Genomic DNA, 17027 nt, shown 5'->3' with positions numbered 1-17027 from the left:
CATATCATCAACCATTTCTGTTTTTGCCTTGTTCCTTGCAGAACACCCCCCCTCCCCCGCCTCGCCATTCCCCCCACCCCACACACACATTGTCTTTACCTCCTCTGTCTTCCTGTTTGTAGGGTGTAAGAGTCAAAAGCATGTGTTGCGTCCTGAGTCTTTGGAGGGGACGGATGAAGAGGATCCAACCAGTGCTCTGGAATGGGACCCTTTGTCAAAAGACTACTTATTAGGTGTGGGAAATACATGAGCGTTATCACCAGTTACATTTTTGGTCAATTGTATATGCAGATGACAACCTTTAGAAAGTTCAAAATGTGACATACGAAATCTTTTTTTGCAGTGTCCAACCTCAATAATGGCATCAGACTAGTGGACAGTGAGGCCTTGGCTTGTATTACATCCTTCTGCTTCCCCTCAGCTGCTGCATCAGTTCAATGCCTTGCATGGATTCCTTCTGCCCCGGGCATGTTCATCACTGGAGGTAAACAAACAAAAAGAAAAACCATCTGTTAGTTTCTCTCTGCCTTGATGTGGATTTACTACCACACATCTTACTGAGTGACTTTCATTTCAAATTCCCACTTCTGGCAAGCTGGAAAGTGAGACCCTCAGTAAGTGTTTGTCCTGCAACACAAAATGTACGCTGCTCTTAAAAGGGCAGGTAATGCACTTCACATATGAAATGCAATGTGGATCACAACATACAGTACTAATATTTTAGAAAAAATATATATCTTTGTCTATTTCAGATTCCCAGGTTGGTGTATTGAGGATATGGAATGTGTCTCGCTCGACTCCTTTGGACAGCTTTAAACTAAAGAAGACTGGCTTTCATGCTTTACATGTCCTCAACTCTCCCCTTGCAAAGAAAGGTACAATTTACCAATTTTGGATCTTGAGAAATAGATATGCATGTCATCTGCAACTTTCACAAAAGCTCTCCTATTATAACCTCAAAACTTACATTTTTCATTGAGTGCATCAAAAGAGAACGAATAAAGATAGATAAGGACCATTTTATTATATTTTGCACGCTCTATGCATTAACAATAGTATTTATTGCACATCAACACAGAAACCACTCTGCATTAGTGAAAACTCTGGGGTGGCAGGAGTCGTGACATCCATACAACTCCCCAGCTTTTTTTGAATCCATATATCACCCCCCTTCCAGTTTCCATTCTGTACACAAGTATTGGTTACAAATCACAGTGGAACCTCCATTTAGTAGACTAATTGGGGTGGCAGAATGTATTCCTTTGTGCTGGAACAGTTTTACTGTGCAACAAGGGAGTGTAAAATACTTATTTTCAAGAGCAATGGTAAACAAAACGCATCCCAAACCCGCCAAAATCATTGACCAGTTCCTCTAGCGCAACACCCAGAACAAGACCATACCACGCAAAGGAAGTCCCCATGACGTGTTCAAACCTCCACGGAGCCCCATCAAAGCCAATCCCCAGTGAAGCCGGTGTACAAAACCACAAGAACACATACATGCCAACACCGAGACACCAACAAGGCCAACAACCAGTTGCACCCTCACACTGACGGTCCTCAGCACCAAACACATACAAATGCTGTATAAATAAACAGAAATCAGGAGGGGGGAAAATACATTTTCACGCCACTCTACGTGTCCTCATATGCCTCCTGTTTAGCGTTCACCAGCCCGACCTTTTCCCTATGTCGCATCTCAATGTATTCCTTTCTCTTCTCCTCGGTTCTCCCAGTGTCCGATTTCTTCTTTGCTACCCTCTTTCCTTGTATGACTTCCTGTACTTTGAGGTTCCACACCAAGCCTCCTCCTATTTCCTACCAGAAGATACACCAAGTACTTGCCTACTTGTCTCGCTTATCACCATGGCTGTAGTAGTCCAGTCATCTTAGAGCTCCCCCTGTCCACCAAGACACTGTCTCACCTCTTTCCAAAAATCCGTACAACATTCTTCCTTTCTCAGCTTCCACCACATGGTTCTTGACTCTACATTTATATTCTGAAGCTTCCTGCCCACCACCAGTCATCCTCCACACTACCATCCTATGCTGGCTAGCTACACTTTCCCCTACCACTACCTTACAGTCAGTAACGTCCTTCAGAATACATTGTCTGCAGAAAATGTTATCCAGCTGCATGCTTGTTCACTACAGTCATTTCTATCCTTTTGCAAAGTCTACCGCCAACTGTCCCTTAAAGTTCCTTTCCTGGATGCAGTACTTACTCATACTTCTTCATCACCCGTTTCCTTCATCAACATGTCCCTTACAATTTGCACCAATCACAACTCTCTCTGTGTCTGGGTTGCTCAGAACTACTTCCTCTAGTTCCTTCCAGAATTTCTCTTTCACCTGTAGGTCACATACTACTTGTGGGACAAAGTCACTAATCACATTATACATAACGCCCTCAATTTTAGGTTTTGGCCTCATCCTTTGATGTGATACTCTTTTCACCTCCAAGACTTTCTTAGCTAACTCTTCCTTTAAAATAACCCCGATCCATTTTTCTTCCCATTTTTACCATGGTAAAATAATTTAAAGGCTGCCCCTAAACTTCTGGCTTTAGTGCCTCTCATGGGTGCGCAATATATCAACCTTTCTCCTAATCATCATGTCAACCAAGTCCTGAGTTTTTCCTGTCATAGTCCTGACACTCAAAGTCCCCACACTCAGTTGTAGGCTCTGTACTTTCCTCTTTGGCTGTGAACTGCTCCAGAGAGCATTGGAGATCACGACTTGATGAAGCCAACAGAACCACATTATCTGCAATGAGCAGAGATGCGATGCTGAGACCGCCAAACCAGACACCTTCTACAACCTCGGCTCTACCTAGAAATCCTGTCCATAAAAATTATGAACAAAATTGGGGACAAACAGCAGCTTTGGCGAATTCACACTCTTACTGGAAATGAGTCTGACATATTGCCGGCACTACTGACCAAACTCTGACACCGGTTGTACAGGGCCCGAACAGCCCATATCAGGGAGCTTGGTACCCCATACCACTTTGGAGTTTTTTTTAACCACCTTAGTGACCTCAACCCCAAAGATAGAAGAGCTCACCTCAGTGAACCCGACCGACTCTGCTTCCTCATGGGAAGGTGTGTCGGTGGAATTGAGGAGGGCTTTGAAGTATTCTCCCCACCGACTCACAACGTCCAGAGTTTAGGTCTGTAGTGCCCCATCCTCACTATACGCAGTGTTGACGGTGCACCGCTTCCCTATCCATAGACAACGGACAGTGGACCAGAGTTTTCTTAACGCTGTCTTGAAGTCGTTCTCTATGGTCTTGCAAAACTCCCCCCACATCCATTTTTTTCACCTCAGCGACCACCAAAGCTGCATTCTACTTGGCCAACCGGTAACCATCAGCTGCCTCGGGAGTCCCACAGGCCAGAAATGCCTGATAGGACTCCTTCATCTTGGTGACATCCCGCACTATTGGTGTCCACCAATGTGTGCAGGGGTTGCCACCACGACAGGCACCGACCACCTTACGGCCACACATCCGGTTGGCACGGAACATCGTCCTCTCGGACTCAATATCCCCTGCCTCTCCTGGAACATGAGCAAAATTCTTTGAAACTCCCTCCGACAGGGGAATCAGCTAGCCATTCCATGCAGACCCTCACAAAATGCTTGGGTCTGCCACGTTGGACTGGCATTTTCCCCCACTATCCGAGCCAACTCACCTCTATATATATATGTACACAACCCCTCTCAAGAGTACTGGTACCACAGCCCAAGCCGACTATATCTAATCAGAACTTTTCGACCTCACGCACCAGCTCGGGCTCGTTCCCTGCCAGAGAGGTGACATTCCATGTCCCAAGAGAGAATTTCTGTAGCCGGGGATAAGATCGCCAAGGTCCTCGCCTTTGGTTACTGCCCAGCTCACATTGCACCCGATCACTTTGGCCTCTTTCACAGTTGGTGAGCACATGGGAAGGGGGGCGCATGTTACCGTTTTACCAGACGCTCGCCTTCGACCCAACCTCCAGGCCTGGCTCCAGAGGGGGGCCTCAGTGGCCCGTGTCCAGGAAAGGGAAACCCGAATCCATCAGTTTTACTCATCATAGGAGTTGATGGAACCATACTTTGTCTGGTCCCTCACCTAGAACCTGTTTGCCGTGGGTGACGCTACCAGGGCTGTGAAGCCCCAGATAACTTAGCTCCTATGATCATCGGGACACACAAAACCCTCCACCACGATAAGGTGATGGCTCAAAGTGGGGTATATGGACATTGTCACATCCTATATCAATTTCTGTGAAAAGGTATCTGGACCATCAAAGTCATTTTGCACACACAATAACAAGCCATGGTTCACTGCAAAACCTAAGCAACGATGTCAGGCTAAGGAGGATGCATATCCAAGTGGGGACAGGGCCCTGTATAATCATATTAGAAACTAACTGACTCAAAAAATTAACATCGCAAAGAGACACTACACAGCAAAGTTAGAAAAACAGTTTAGTGCTAACAACACAAAATTAGTCTTTCATGCATTTTAATCGCAAACCAATTACAAGCAACAATCCCCCCAAGGTGAGAGCAATAGTAGACTAGTTGATGATTTGAATAGGACTTTTGCGTTGACCATCTACGAACATGATGTGAGACGTATGCAACAGGTAAAAAGCGGCAGACCTTGTGTTCCCATCCTGCCTTAAAGTCTGTACAGACCAGCTCGCTCCAGTCTTCACAAAGATCTTCAATAGCTCTCTGGAATGGTGCAAAGTAGCATCCTATTCCAAATGCTCCACCATTATCCCAGCCCCCAAGAAACCTGCAACTTCGTGTCTGAATGACCTCAAGGCCTGTTGCCTTGAAATCTGTGGTGATGAAGTCCTTTGAACACTTCCAATTTGCCTACTGAGGACACAGGTCTGCTGATGTTGCAGTCAACATGGGACTGCATTTCATCCAAGAACACATCGATAGTGTGGAAACCTAGGTGAGGATCCTGTTTGTGGACTTCAGCTCTGTGTTCAACACCATCACACCATCATCCGCAAACTCTTCTTCTCCAGGCTTCTCCAGCTCAGCGTCTCTCCTTACATATGCCAGTGGTTCTCACAGTTTCTTGACAGGTACAACACAGCAGGTGAGGCTGTGGTAGCTCACCTCATCTATACGCACCATCAACACTTTGGCACCCCAAGGCCGTGTCCTCTCTCTGCTGTGCTTCTCTCTCTACATGAATGACTACACCTCAACACACTGGGCTGAAAAACTCCTGAAGTTTGCAGATAACACCAAATCAGCCTCATAAAAGACAGTGACAAGTCTGCGGAGCTAAACATGGTAAAGACTGTCGAGATTATCAAAGACTTTAGAAGGGATCCTTTGTCAGGGCTGCTCCTCACGCTGTCCAATTTTGTTGTGTCAACTGTAAACCTCCAAGTTTCTGGGATTTAAAGTCTCTCAGAACCTGAAGTGGGAGACCAACATCAACTCCATCCTCACAAAGTCCCAGCAGAGGATATACTTCATGTGGCTTTTGAGGAAGCACGGCCTACCACAGGAGCTGTTGAGGCTGTTCTAAACATGGAATCAGTCCTATGTTTTGCCATCTTAGTCTGGTTTGGTGCATAAAAGGACAAACTTTGATTACAAAAGACAATCAAAACTGATGAAATAAATTGTCAGTAATCCCCTACTCACCCTGGAGGACTTTCACGCTGCCAGAACCACGACGAGCAAGCAAAATACTCTTGGAGCTTTCATATCCTGGTCACCAGCTCTTCAGATCCTTCCCTTGGGTAGATGCTACAGAACAATTCAAACCTAAACTACCAGACATTCCACAACTTCTTTCTTCTTGCCATTAACTTTGTAAACAGCTAACTTACAATTCCATTGCAACATAGTGCCAGTTTTTTTTCTTGAATTTCTGTCGAGCCAATTATACATTACTCGTGCAATCACAATAGTAGTCTCACCATGTTGCACTATTTGGATACACTATCTTCTTCTTTTCCTTTCGGCTTGTCCCGCTAGGGGTCACCACAGCGTGTCATCTTTTTCCATCTAAGCCTATCTTCCTCTCTCACACCCACTGTCCTCATGTCTTCCCTCACAACATCCATCAACCTTGTCTTTTGTCTTCCTCTAGCTCTTTTGCCTGGCAGCTCCATCCTCAGCACACTTCTACCAATATACTCACTCTCTCGCCTCTCGATATGTTCAAACCATCGAAGTCTGCTCTTTCAAACCTTGTCTCCAAAACATCCAATTTTGGCTGGCCCTCTAATTACCTCATTTCTAATCCCGTCATCCAACCTGCTCACTCCGAGCGAGAACCTCAACATCTTCCTTTCTGTCATCTCCAGTTCTGCTTCCTGTTGTCTCTTCAGTGCCACCATCTCTAATCTGTACATCATGGCTGGCTTCACCACCTTTTGATAAACTTTGCCCTTCATCCGAGCAGAGACTCTTCTGTCACATCACACCTTCCACCAGATGTTCCAACATGCTTGGACCCGTTTCTTCACTTCCTTACCACACTCACCATTGCTCTGGATTGTTGACTCCAAGTATTTGAAGTCGTCCACCCTCGCTATCTCTTCTCCCTGTAGTCTCACTCTTCCCCCTCCATCCCTCTCATTCACGCAAATATATTCCGTTTTACTTCAGCTAATCTTTATTCCTCTCCTTTCCGGTGCAGTCTATCTTTCTAATTGTTTCTCCGCCTGCCCTGCTTTCACTGCATATCACAATATCATCTGTGAACATCATGGTCCAAGGCTATTCCAGTCTAACTTCATCTGTCAGCCTATCCATTACCACAGCGAACTGGAAAGGGCTCAGAGCTGATCCCTGATGCAATCCCACCTTCACCTTAAATTCTTGTTATCCCTATGGCACACATCACAACTGTTCTGCTGCCCTCATACATGTTCTGTACTATTCTTACATATTTCTCCGCCACACCAGACATCCGCATACAGTACCACAGTTCCTCTCTTGGTACTCTGTCATAGGCTTTCTCTAGATCCACAAAGAAACAATTTACCTCCTTCTGACCTTCTCTGTATTTTTCAATTAGGATCCTCAAGGCAAATGATGCATCTGTGATACTCTTTCTAGGCATGAAACCATACTGTTGCTCGCAGATACTGACTTCTGTCCTGAGTCTACCCTCCACTACTCTTTCCCACAACGTCATTGTGTAGCTCATCAGTTTTATTCCTCTATAGCTGCCACAGCTCTGCAAGTCACCTTTGTTCTTAAAAAATGGGAAGTAGCACACCTTTCTTCTATTCTTCTACATCTTCTCGCTCGCTAGCATTCTGTTGAATAACTTGGTCAAAAACTGCACAGCCACCATTTCAAATTGCTTCTATACCTCCACAGGTATGTCTTTAGGACCAACTGCCTTTCCTTTTTTTATTCTTTGTAGTGCCTTTTGAAGGGGGCCCCATAGGTCAGTGGTGCGGTAAACCAGGGGTTGTAAGTTTGCTTCTCCCTTGGGCCTCCACTCCCTAAGAGAGGTTGCGTCAGGAAGGGCATCCAGCGTAAAAACTGCCAAACAAATATGAGTGTTCATATGAGATTACACACTGTGGCGGCACCAAACGGGTCAAGCCGAAAGAAAGTTTGTCCTGCGTCATTGCCACTTCCTGGTCCTTCGCACTTGCCTCTTCTACTCTTCCTTCTTTCTCATTTTCTTCATTCAATTTCTCAGAGTATTCTTTACATCTATTCAGCACACTACTGACACCAGTAAACACATTTCCATCACTATCCTTAATCACCCTTACCTGCTGCACATCCTTCCCATTTCTATCCCTCTGTCTGGCCAACCTTTTCTCCTTCTTTCCTGTCCAACCTGGTGTGCATATCGTCATATGCCTCTTGATTAGTCTTCACCACCTCTACCTTTGCCCTATGTCACATCTCAATGTATTTTTTTCGCCTCTCCTCAGTCCTCTCACTGTCCCACTTCTTCTTCTCTAATCTCTTTCCTTGTATGACTTTTTGTATTTTGGGGTTCCACCACCAGGTCTCCATCTCCCCTTTCCTACCAGAAGACACACCAAGTACTCTCCCGCCAGTCTCTCTGATCACCTTGGCTGTAGTAGTCCAGTTTTCGGGGAGCTCCTCCTGTCCATCGAGAGCCTGTCTCACTCCTTTCTGGAAGGCCACACAGCATTCTTCCTTTCTCAGGTTCCACCACCTGGTTCTCTGCTCTACCTTTGTCTTCTTAATTTTCTGACGCACCAGAGTCATCCTACACACCACTATCCTGTGTTGTCGAGCTACACTCTTCCCTACCACTACTTTACAGTCATTAACCTCTTTCAGATTACATTGTTTGCACGGAATATAATCCACCTGTGTGCTTCTACCTCTGCTCTTGTAGGTCACTATATGTTCCTGCCTCTTCTGGAAAAAAGATACCAGACACTCATTTGCCTGAGTAGCATCTGCACCACTTGTAAAATTGACTGAGGAGTATTGGCAACATTTGCACAATCAACATTGTCCCAGATTATCACACTTACTTTACTAGCCACTGTATATTTCTTGAAGTCTCTGCCCCCTTTGCACAATGACTGTTAATCATTTCAATAACTCCAATAACTTGAGGACTTCTCTCTTTTTGCACGATTGTCAAAAAAAAGTATTGAGATTACCAGATTAGTCGCAACCTTTATTGCTCCGTGATTTTTTTTCCCACAATGTCTCCATTCCTTAAAAGTATTCTGTTAATTGACCGTTATACTAGAGAGGCTCAAAGTGCAAGAGACAAATTCCTTGTGTTTTTGACATACTGTGCAAAATAAAGATGATTCTGATATATACACTGTGTTTCCTCTTTAACATATGGGGTTACATTCCCAAAAATACAGTGTATTAGAAATTGATTCATTTTTCACATCTATTTTTTCATTCCTTATATATTTTTTCTGATACAAGATGTTTTTTTCATTGACAGGATTTTTTTCATTTACAGTTTTTCTTGTTTCTTATCAATGTTTTCAGGCCGTAGAACTCTTTACTCCACACTTTATAAACTTTTCTTAGACAGGCATTAACATTTTCTTACATTTCACATTTGAAATACTTTCAAAGTTCAAAGGTTCATAGATTAAAAAGTAAAATTACATTGGTGTAGTCTAAAATGAAAACAAAGATTTAAACATATTTGAGGCCAAAATGTTTACTTGAAAAATAAATATATAAACATAAGTGGTGTAGAGGTACACACTCTTGATTTTGGTGCGGGCATTCTGGGATTGATTCCTGCACAGTGATGGTGTTGATATCTGCCTGCGACAGACTGGTGACCAGTTCAGGGTGTAGTCTGCCTTTCCTCCGAAGATAGCTGGGTTAGGCTCCAGCTCTCCCGTGCCCCTTGTGAGGATAAATTGCTTGGATTATGGATGGATGGATGAATATATAAATGTCCCTCTATCCATTTTCTTTTGCTTTATCCGGCACCAGTATAAGCATTTTCCTATAAAATGAAAATAATGTTGTTTTTTTAAATAACATTTAAATGTAATGAACAATCTATGGGGTTGGACATCCAAAAAAATGATATAGTAATAGGAACTCTGGTTGATTTTACAGCTTATCTAGGCAGTTGGCGCTGTTTTTGTTGGCGCTCTTTTTTTCCTTATTATTATTATTCTTATAAACAGACATGGCACCTTCGATTTTTTTTGAAAACTGAAGCCACAATTTGTGTGGGTACGCCAAAATGGCATGGGGCCCATCGAAAGATTGTTGTGGAGGAGCTCAGGTGTGCTCGCCTGATAGTGGGGTTCAGTGGCCTCTGCAGGATAGGTGTGCTGCTGCAGGAGGATCGGGACGCTGTGATCACTTGCCCGAAGTACCGCCACAACATGGCTTTACAATTGTTTACATTCCCTTAGCCAATCAGCATACAGAACACTGCACATTCATCTGCTGTAAAAAAAAAAAAAGCCTGCTACACTGTAAAAAAATTACTCACAAACATACAAACAAATCCGTGAATAGCGAGGCCGTGTAAAGTGAACTGCGTTGTATCGAAGGATATATTCGTGATGAAACTTCAACTGGTAGTGACTCATGAGCCAGTTGCAGTCACCTATACATAAATAACCATTCACAGTCTCGGAAAATTTAGAGTTTTAAATTAACCTACCATGCAGGGAACGGATGAGGAAACTGGAGTACCTGGAGAAAAGCCACACGGCCCAAAGCAGAACATGTCAACTCCAAACAGGAACCGACAATCTGCTAACCAGTTGGCCACCTTTGTCTACAGCTCACAGTTCCTGTTCTTCTGGTAAAAGTCAGCACACCAGCTCTACTAGTGAGGCAGTACCCCCTCCAACCCTGTCACACAACCAGACCTTCTCCTTACCTCTTGGTCATGCAGTGTGTTGTTTCATGGATGGAGGGGTAGGACTTTATGACATGGGCGCTAAGAAGTGGGACTTCCTCCGAGATCTGGTATCATAATTAATAAACTTGCATTTTGTAGTTTTGTCTGCAAACAGAAAAGAAAACAAGTCACTAAAACATGTATTTGTGTTTGGTAGAATTCATGACAGTTGTCCATTTCCAGGGCCATGTTGAGACCATCTTTGACTGCAAGTTTAAGCCCGATGACCCTAACTTGTTGGCCACAGCTAGTTTTGATGGAACCATCAAAATCTGGGACACAAACACACTGACGGCAGTGCACACATCTCCTGGAAATGAAGGAGTCATTTACTCTTTGTCGTGGGCTCCAGGTATTGATAGAGGCATTCACACCCACACTTTACACATGTACACACAAATTCACCAATATTGCTCAATTTTACTGAAAAAAAATGGAAACCCTCTTTCTGTGTGTTTTGAAGGTGACCTAAACTGCATTGCAGGAGCAACATCTCGCAATGGAGCTTTCATTTGGGACATTAGAAAAGGAAAGATAATCACACGCTTTAATGAGGTTTCTTGCGTCACTGCTATCAGACATTTATAATCCTTATTTCTTGACACTGCTTCCAAGAGGTTTTGTGTCATCATAAAGTGTGGATTCTGAAATAGAATCTCTGTCCTTCCTATTGCATTTTGGTGTATATTATGTATTGCAGATGGATAGATGGTACAGCTTCACTGTTCCGAAAAATAAAATAAAATAAAAAAGGAAATCTGAAACTTAGTTTAACTGATCATTCCTGAGATCAAATTTAGTGATCTGATTTCTTTAACACTTCAAGTCTACCTAACTGTAAAGAAAAAAATAACTGTAACCCTTTGTGTCATTGTGTTTAATCTTCCTCCAGCATGGTAAAAACGGTATATTTTGTATATCCTGGAGTCACAAAGATTCAAAACGAATTGCAACCTGTAGTGGTGATGGATTCTGGTAAGTGGTATTCATAATTTATGGAAAACACTGAAAATTATTTGATTGTACAGTATATTACCAACATATCAGGTTGGGTGTCAGGTGGAAACCTGCTACAGTGGAACCTCAATAGAATGGACTAATAAGGGGGGTGCAATGGGTGGGGGGTCAGCTGATATAGCTGATTGTCTGTTACATGGAAGCACTTCTTTTTTAGGCCATATGCATATTACTGGAGAGTACAAAATTATTGTTTTATAGTTTTTTTTACAAATCCCAGTACAGTACAAACTTAAATAAATAAATATACTTAAATAAATTAAATAAATAAATATACTAAATAAATATATATATTTAAAAAAAGCTTGATAATGGTTGAAAGGTAAACATTTTATCCAAACTTCCGACGCCGGTGTGCTTAGTCATGGTTACATCGTTTATGCTACAGACTCCAAAGACTAGTATTTTGTACTCCTCAGAGTTAAAAACTGCAGCTATGCTGTCCTGCTTCCAATAGACCATAGATATGACCATCACCATTGGCACGTCTTGGAATTGGATGTAGTAATATTCCATTTAGCCATCCATCCATTTCCCATAGTGCTTATCTTCACTAGGAAGCGAGCATGCTGGGATCTATCCCAGCAGGATATGATGCGGTGTATATCCTGAAATGGTCGCCAGCTAATCACAGGGCACATTTAAACAAACAACCATTTGCACTCATATTCCGAGCTACGGACAATTTAGAAACTTGAATTAACCTACCCTGCATGTTTTTGGGACGCTGGTGCTAACCGGAGCGCCTGAAGAAAAACATACAAACTCTGCACAGATGAAGCTGGTTTTTAACTCAGGTCCTCAGAACTGTGAGGCAGATGGGCTAAGCAGTTGTTCACCGCACCTCGTATGGTATATTTGTGACAGGGAAATACGTCAGCCCCATTCTGTCCCTGCATATTCTGCATTCATAGTGCCGGTAAACATCAGCAGCCAAATCTGAAACTAACAAACTGGGTCAATGGCATTTTAAGTGACAAGTGGACACTATTTTTGGACACATTGTTTGGTTTCGACGGTTTGCTTTATCTGATATCTGTTATATCAGGGTCTGTTTTATCGAGGTCTCACTGTATCAAAACCCTCACTTATAAAATAAAACTCCAGCATGTTTTCAGATCCATTAACATCAATCCGTTATCTGCACCGCTTATCGCCACCTGGCTTGCAGGTATGCTTTACTCTAGCCCAGCTGACTTTGGGTGAGAGGCAGGGGACACCTTTAAACCATTAATGTTGTATTATCAAAAAGAGCAAGCCAATTGTACCACTTTATATTGGTCAATAATAAAATAAAAAAAACATATGGTGACTGACCAATAGTATTAGTTTGTGAAAAAAAAATGGACCAAATCTGGACTTAGGTTCCGGCCCGATACCAGCAATATGTATAATGAGTTTTTGTGTGTCTTCTTTTTAAATTACAGCATCATTCGGACCATTGATAGCAAAATCCTCCATAAATACAAACATCCTGCTGCAGTTTTTGGCTGTGACTGGAGTCAAAACAACAAGTAGGTTCTACCTTTTTAACTGGCATTGCAATCTTGTGTAATTATAATGTATATTTCATACATTAACCCAGCTATAGCCATTTCATAAAGGCTGAACTCTTCCCACAGGGATATGATTGCTACTGGGTGTGAGGATAAGAATGTTCGCGTGTATTACTTAGCCACCAGCTCGGACCAGCCACTCAAAATCTTCACTGGACACGTCGCGAAAGTATTTCATGTCCGCTGGTCTCCTCTTAGGGAGGGCATATTGTGTTCTGGATCAGATGATGGGTGAGTTTAAAGACAATTATGAGTCTATTATTGGATGAAAAGAACATCCATCCATCCATTTTCTACCGCTTCTCCGGTTCGGGTCGCGGGGGAAATAGCTTCAGCAGGGATACCCAGACTTCCCTTTCCCCAGCCACATCTTCCAGCTCTTCCGGAGGGATCCCGAGGCATTCCCGGGCTAGCCGAGAGACATAGGCTCTCCAGTGTGTCCTAGGTTGTCCCCGGGGTCTCTTTGCGGTGGGACATGCCCGGAACACCTCACCAGGGAGGTGTCCAGGAGGCATCCGAATCAGATCCTCTCAATGCAGAGGAGCAGCGGGTGGACACTGAGCCCCTCCCGGATGACCAAGCTTCTCACTCAATCACGAAGGGAGTGCCCGGACACGCTGCGGAGGTAACTCATTTTGGCCGCTTGTATCCAGGATTTTGTTCTTTTGGTCACGATCCACAGCTCGCTCCCATAGGTGAAGGTAGGAACGTAGATCGACCGGTAAATTGAGAGCTTCGCCTTTCGACTTAGCACCGTCTTCACCACAACGGACCAAAAATCCACATTGCTGCACCGATCCGTCTGTCTCCCGCTTACTAATACTTGAACTCCTCCACCTGGGGCAAGATCTCATCCCCGACCTGGAGAGGGCACGCCACTCTTTTCCAACTGAGGACCATGGTCTCTGATTTGGAGGTGCTGATTCTCATCCGAGCCGCTTCACACTCTGCTGCGAACCGCTCCAGTGAGCATTAGAGATCACGGCTTGATGAAGTCAACAGAACCAAATCATCTGCAAAGAGCAAAGATGTGATGCTGAGGCCACCAAACCGGACACCTTCTACGCTTCAACTGTGCCGAGAAATTCTGTCCATAAAAGTTGTGAACAAAATCTGTGACAAAGGGCAGCCTTGGCGGAGTCCAACTCTCACCGAAAATGAGTCCAACTTATTGCCGGCAATGCGGACCAAACGCTGACAGCAGTCGTACAGGGACCAAACAGCCCATATCAGGGGGCTCGGTACCCCATACTCCCAAAGAACCCCCCACAAGACTCCCCGAGGGACACGGCCGAACACCTTCTCCAAGTTAACAAAACACATGTAGGCTGGTTTGGCGAACTCCCATGCACCCTCAAGGATCCTGCCGAGGGTATAAAGCTGGTCCACTGTTCCACGGCCAGGACGAAAACCACATTGCTCCACCTGGATCTGAGATTTGACTTCCCAACGAACCCTCCTCTCCAGCACCCCTGAAAAGACTTTACCATTTTGACTTCCCGACGAACCCTCCTCTCCAGCACCCCTGAAAAGACTTTACCATTGAGGCTGAGGAGTGTGATTCCCCTATAGTTGGAACACGTCCTCCGGTCCCCCTTCTTGAAAAGGGGGACAACCACCCCAGTCTGCCAATACAGAGGCACTGTCCCCAATGTCCACGCGATATTACAGAGGCTTGTCAACCAAGACAGCCCCACAACATCCAGAGTCTTTAGGAACTCTGGGCGAATCTAACCACTCCTGGAGCCCTGCCACCAAGGAGCTTTTTAACCACCTCTGTGACCTCTATTCCAGAGATAGAAAATCAGAGAACCCAGACTCAGCTTCCTCATGGGAAAGCGTTCTTTTCTTTGAAAAGAACAATTTTTTTTTTAAAATAAAATCCCCCAAACTCCAAAGATTATTAATGATAATGTATCCACAGTGAAGAAAATAAGTATTTAAACACCCTACTATATTCCAAGGTCTCCCACTTAGAAATCATGGAGGGGTCAGAAATTTTCATCCTAGGTGCATGTCTACTGTGAGCGTTAATCTCAAAAGAAAAATCCAGAAATCACAATGTATTTTTTTTCATTTATTTGTGTAATACAGCTGCAAATAAGTATTTGAACACCTGCGAAAACCAATGTTAATATTTGGTACTGTAGCCTTTGTTTGCAATTACAGAGGAGAAACGTTTCCTGTAGTTGTTCACCAGGTTTACACACACTGCAGGAGGGATTTTGGCCCACTCCTCCACACAGATCTTCTCTAGATCAGACAGGTTTCTGGGCTGTCGCTGAGAAACAGGGAGTTTCAGCTCCTTCAAAAGATTTTATATTGAATTTAGGTCTGGAGACAGGCGAGGCCACGCCAGAACTTAGATATGCTTCTTACGGAGCCACTCCTTGGTTTTCCTGGCTGTGTGCTTCGGGTCATTGTCATGTTGAAAGACCCAGCCACGACCCATCTTCAATGCTCTGACTGAGGGAAAGAGGTTGTTCCCCAAAATCTCATAATACATGGCTGCGGTCATCCTCTTCTTAATACAGTGAAGTTTTCCTGTCCACATGTGCAGAAAAACATCCCAAAGCATGATGCTACCACCCCCATGCTTCACAGTTGGGATGGTGTTCTTGGGATGGAACTCATAGTTCGTCTTCCTCCAAACATGGTTGGTGGAATCATGACCAAAAAGTTCAATTTTGGTCTCATCTGACCCCAAAACCTTCTCCCATGACTCCTCTTTATCATCAAAATGGTCATTGGCACACTTAAGATGAGCCTTGACATGTGCTGTTTTAAACAGGGGAACCTTCCGTGCCATGCATGATTTCAAACCATGACGTCTTAGTGTATTACCAACACTCACCTTGGAAACGGTGGTCCCAGCTCTCTTCAGGTCATTGACCAAGTCCTGTTATGTAGTCCTGGGCTGATTCTTCACCTTTCTAAGGATCATTGAGGCCCCAATAGGTGATATCTTGCATGGGGCTCCACTCTGATTGAGATTGACCGTTATGTTTAGCGTCTTCCATTTTCTAATGATTGCTCCAACAGTGGAGCTTTTTTCACCAAGCTGCTTGGCAATTTCTCTGCCGCCCTTTCCAGCCGTGTGGAGTTGTACAATTTTGTCTCTGGTGTCTTTGGACAGCTCGTTGGTCTTGGCCATGTTACACGTTTGAGTCTTACTGATTGTATGGGGCCTTTGAGGGTCAGAATTCTAGCTGATAGGTGTTTTATTATCAGCTGTATCACACAAATAAATAATTAAAAATCATACGTTTGTGATATTTGGATTTTTGTTTTTAGATTATCTCTCTCACAGTGGACATGGAGCTATGATAAAAAAATTCAGACCCCTCCATGATTTCCAAGTGGGAGAACTTGCAATATAGTAGGGTGTTCAAATACTTATTTTCTTCACTGTATGTACTGTATGTTATATGTTATATGTTATGCACTACCTGTAAATTTACTGTATGTCTTTTGTATTTAAAAAAACGACAACAAAAGGACCACTTATGATTGTGTTTGGACAGTACTGTTCGTATATGGGACTATACACAGGATGCGTGCATCAATGTGTTGAGTGGCCACACAGCACCAGTCAGAGGCCTGATGTGGAACACAGAGGTTCCATACCTCCTAATTTCAGGTATGGTTTTGTTTGTGCCTTCCTTTAACCTTTCTTTATTAAATGCAACTGTACGTATGACATTTTACATCCAGATAGCGATAGACATGTTATTTCAGGGCTGATATTGATTCTTAGTAGTTATGGAGGTCGCTAATCTTTAGTGGAGTTTAGTAGAATATCTTTAGAGCTGATATCTATTCACAGTAGATAGGAAAAATATTGGCGTCAAAATTTGGAAAAATGCACACCCAAACACTTCGTTAAAATGCCGTGATAATTATTAAACAGTTTGAAGATTTGTCACATGATACATTTTAAAATATGATTATTTTTAAAAAGCTCTGAGACAGTAGACATTTTTGTCTTAAAATTGTATCTTCCAGCGCCAGCACCAATTCTTGTAAAGTGTTGTAAGGTTAAATGTAAACTTAAACAAATAAATAGC

General features: G+C 43.5%; 1 protein-coding gene across 6 annotated transcripts in view; it reads left to right on the top strand.

The window, feature by feature from the left end:
- The window catches only part of wdr17 (WD repeat domain 17), a 128742-nt gene that overhangs the window by 26028 nt on the left and 85687 nt on the right, over nt 1-17027 (top strand). For all 6 annotated transcript variants that reach the window (XM_061829772.1, XM_061829770.1, XM_061829773.1 and 3 more), the window contains 10 exons: nt 123-233; nt 344-484; nt 753-875; nt 10268-10455; nt 10571-10739; nt 10851-10942; nt 11280-11362; nt 12832-12918; nt 13027-13191; nt 16485-16600. In XM_061829772.1, the coding sequence (XP_061685756.1) occupies nt 123-233; nt 344-484; nt 753-875; nt 10268-10455; nt 10571-10739; nt 10851-10942; nt 11280-11362; nt 12832-12918; nt 13027-13191; nt 16485-16600 (1275 nt within the window). The remainder of the gene's footprint in view (nt 1-122; nt 234-343; nt 485-752; nt 876-10267; nt 10456-10570; nt 10740-10850; nt 10943-11279; nt 11363-12831; nt 12919-13026; nt 13192-16484; nt 16601-17027) is intronic.

Source organism: Syngnathoides biaculeatus, chromosome 9 (genome assembly GCF_019802595.1).
Source record: "Syngnathoides biaculeatus isolate LvHL_M chromosome 9, ASM1980259v1, whole genome shotgun sequence".
In the NCBI taxonomy this organism is placed as follows: domain Eukaryota; kingdom Metazoa; phylum Chordata; class Actinopteri; order Syngnathiformes; family Syngnathidae; genus Syngnathoides; species Syngnathoides biaculeatus.
This window is presented reverse-complemented; position numbering and strand designations above follow the sequence as displayed.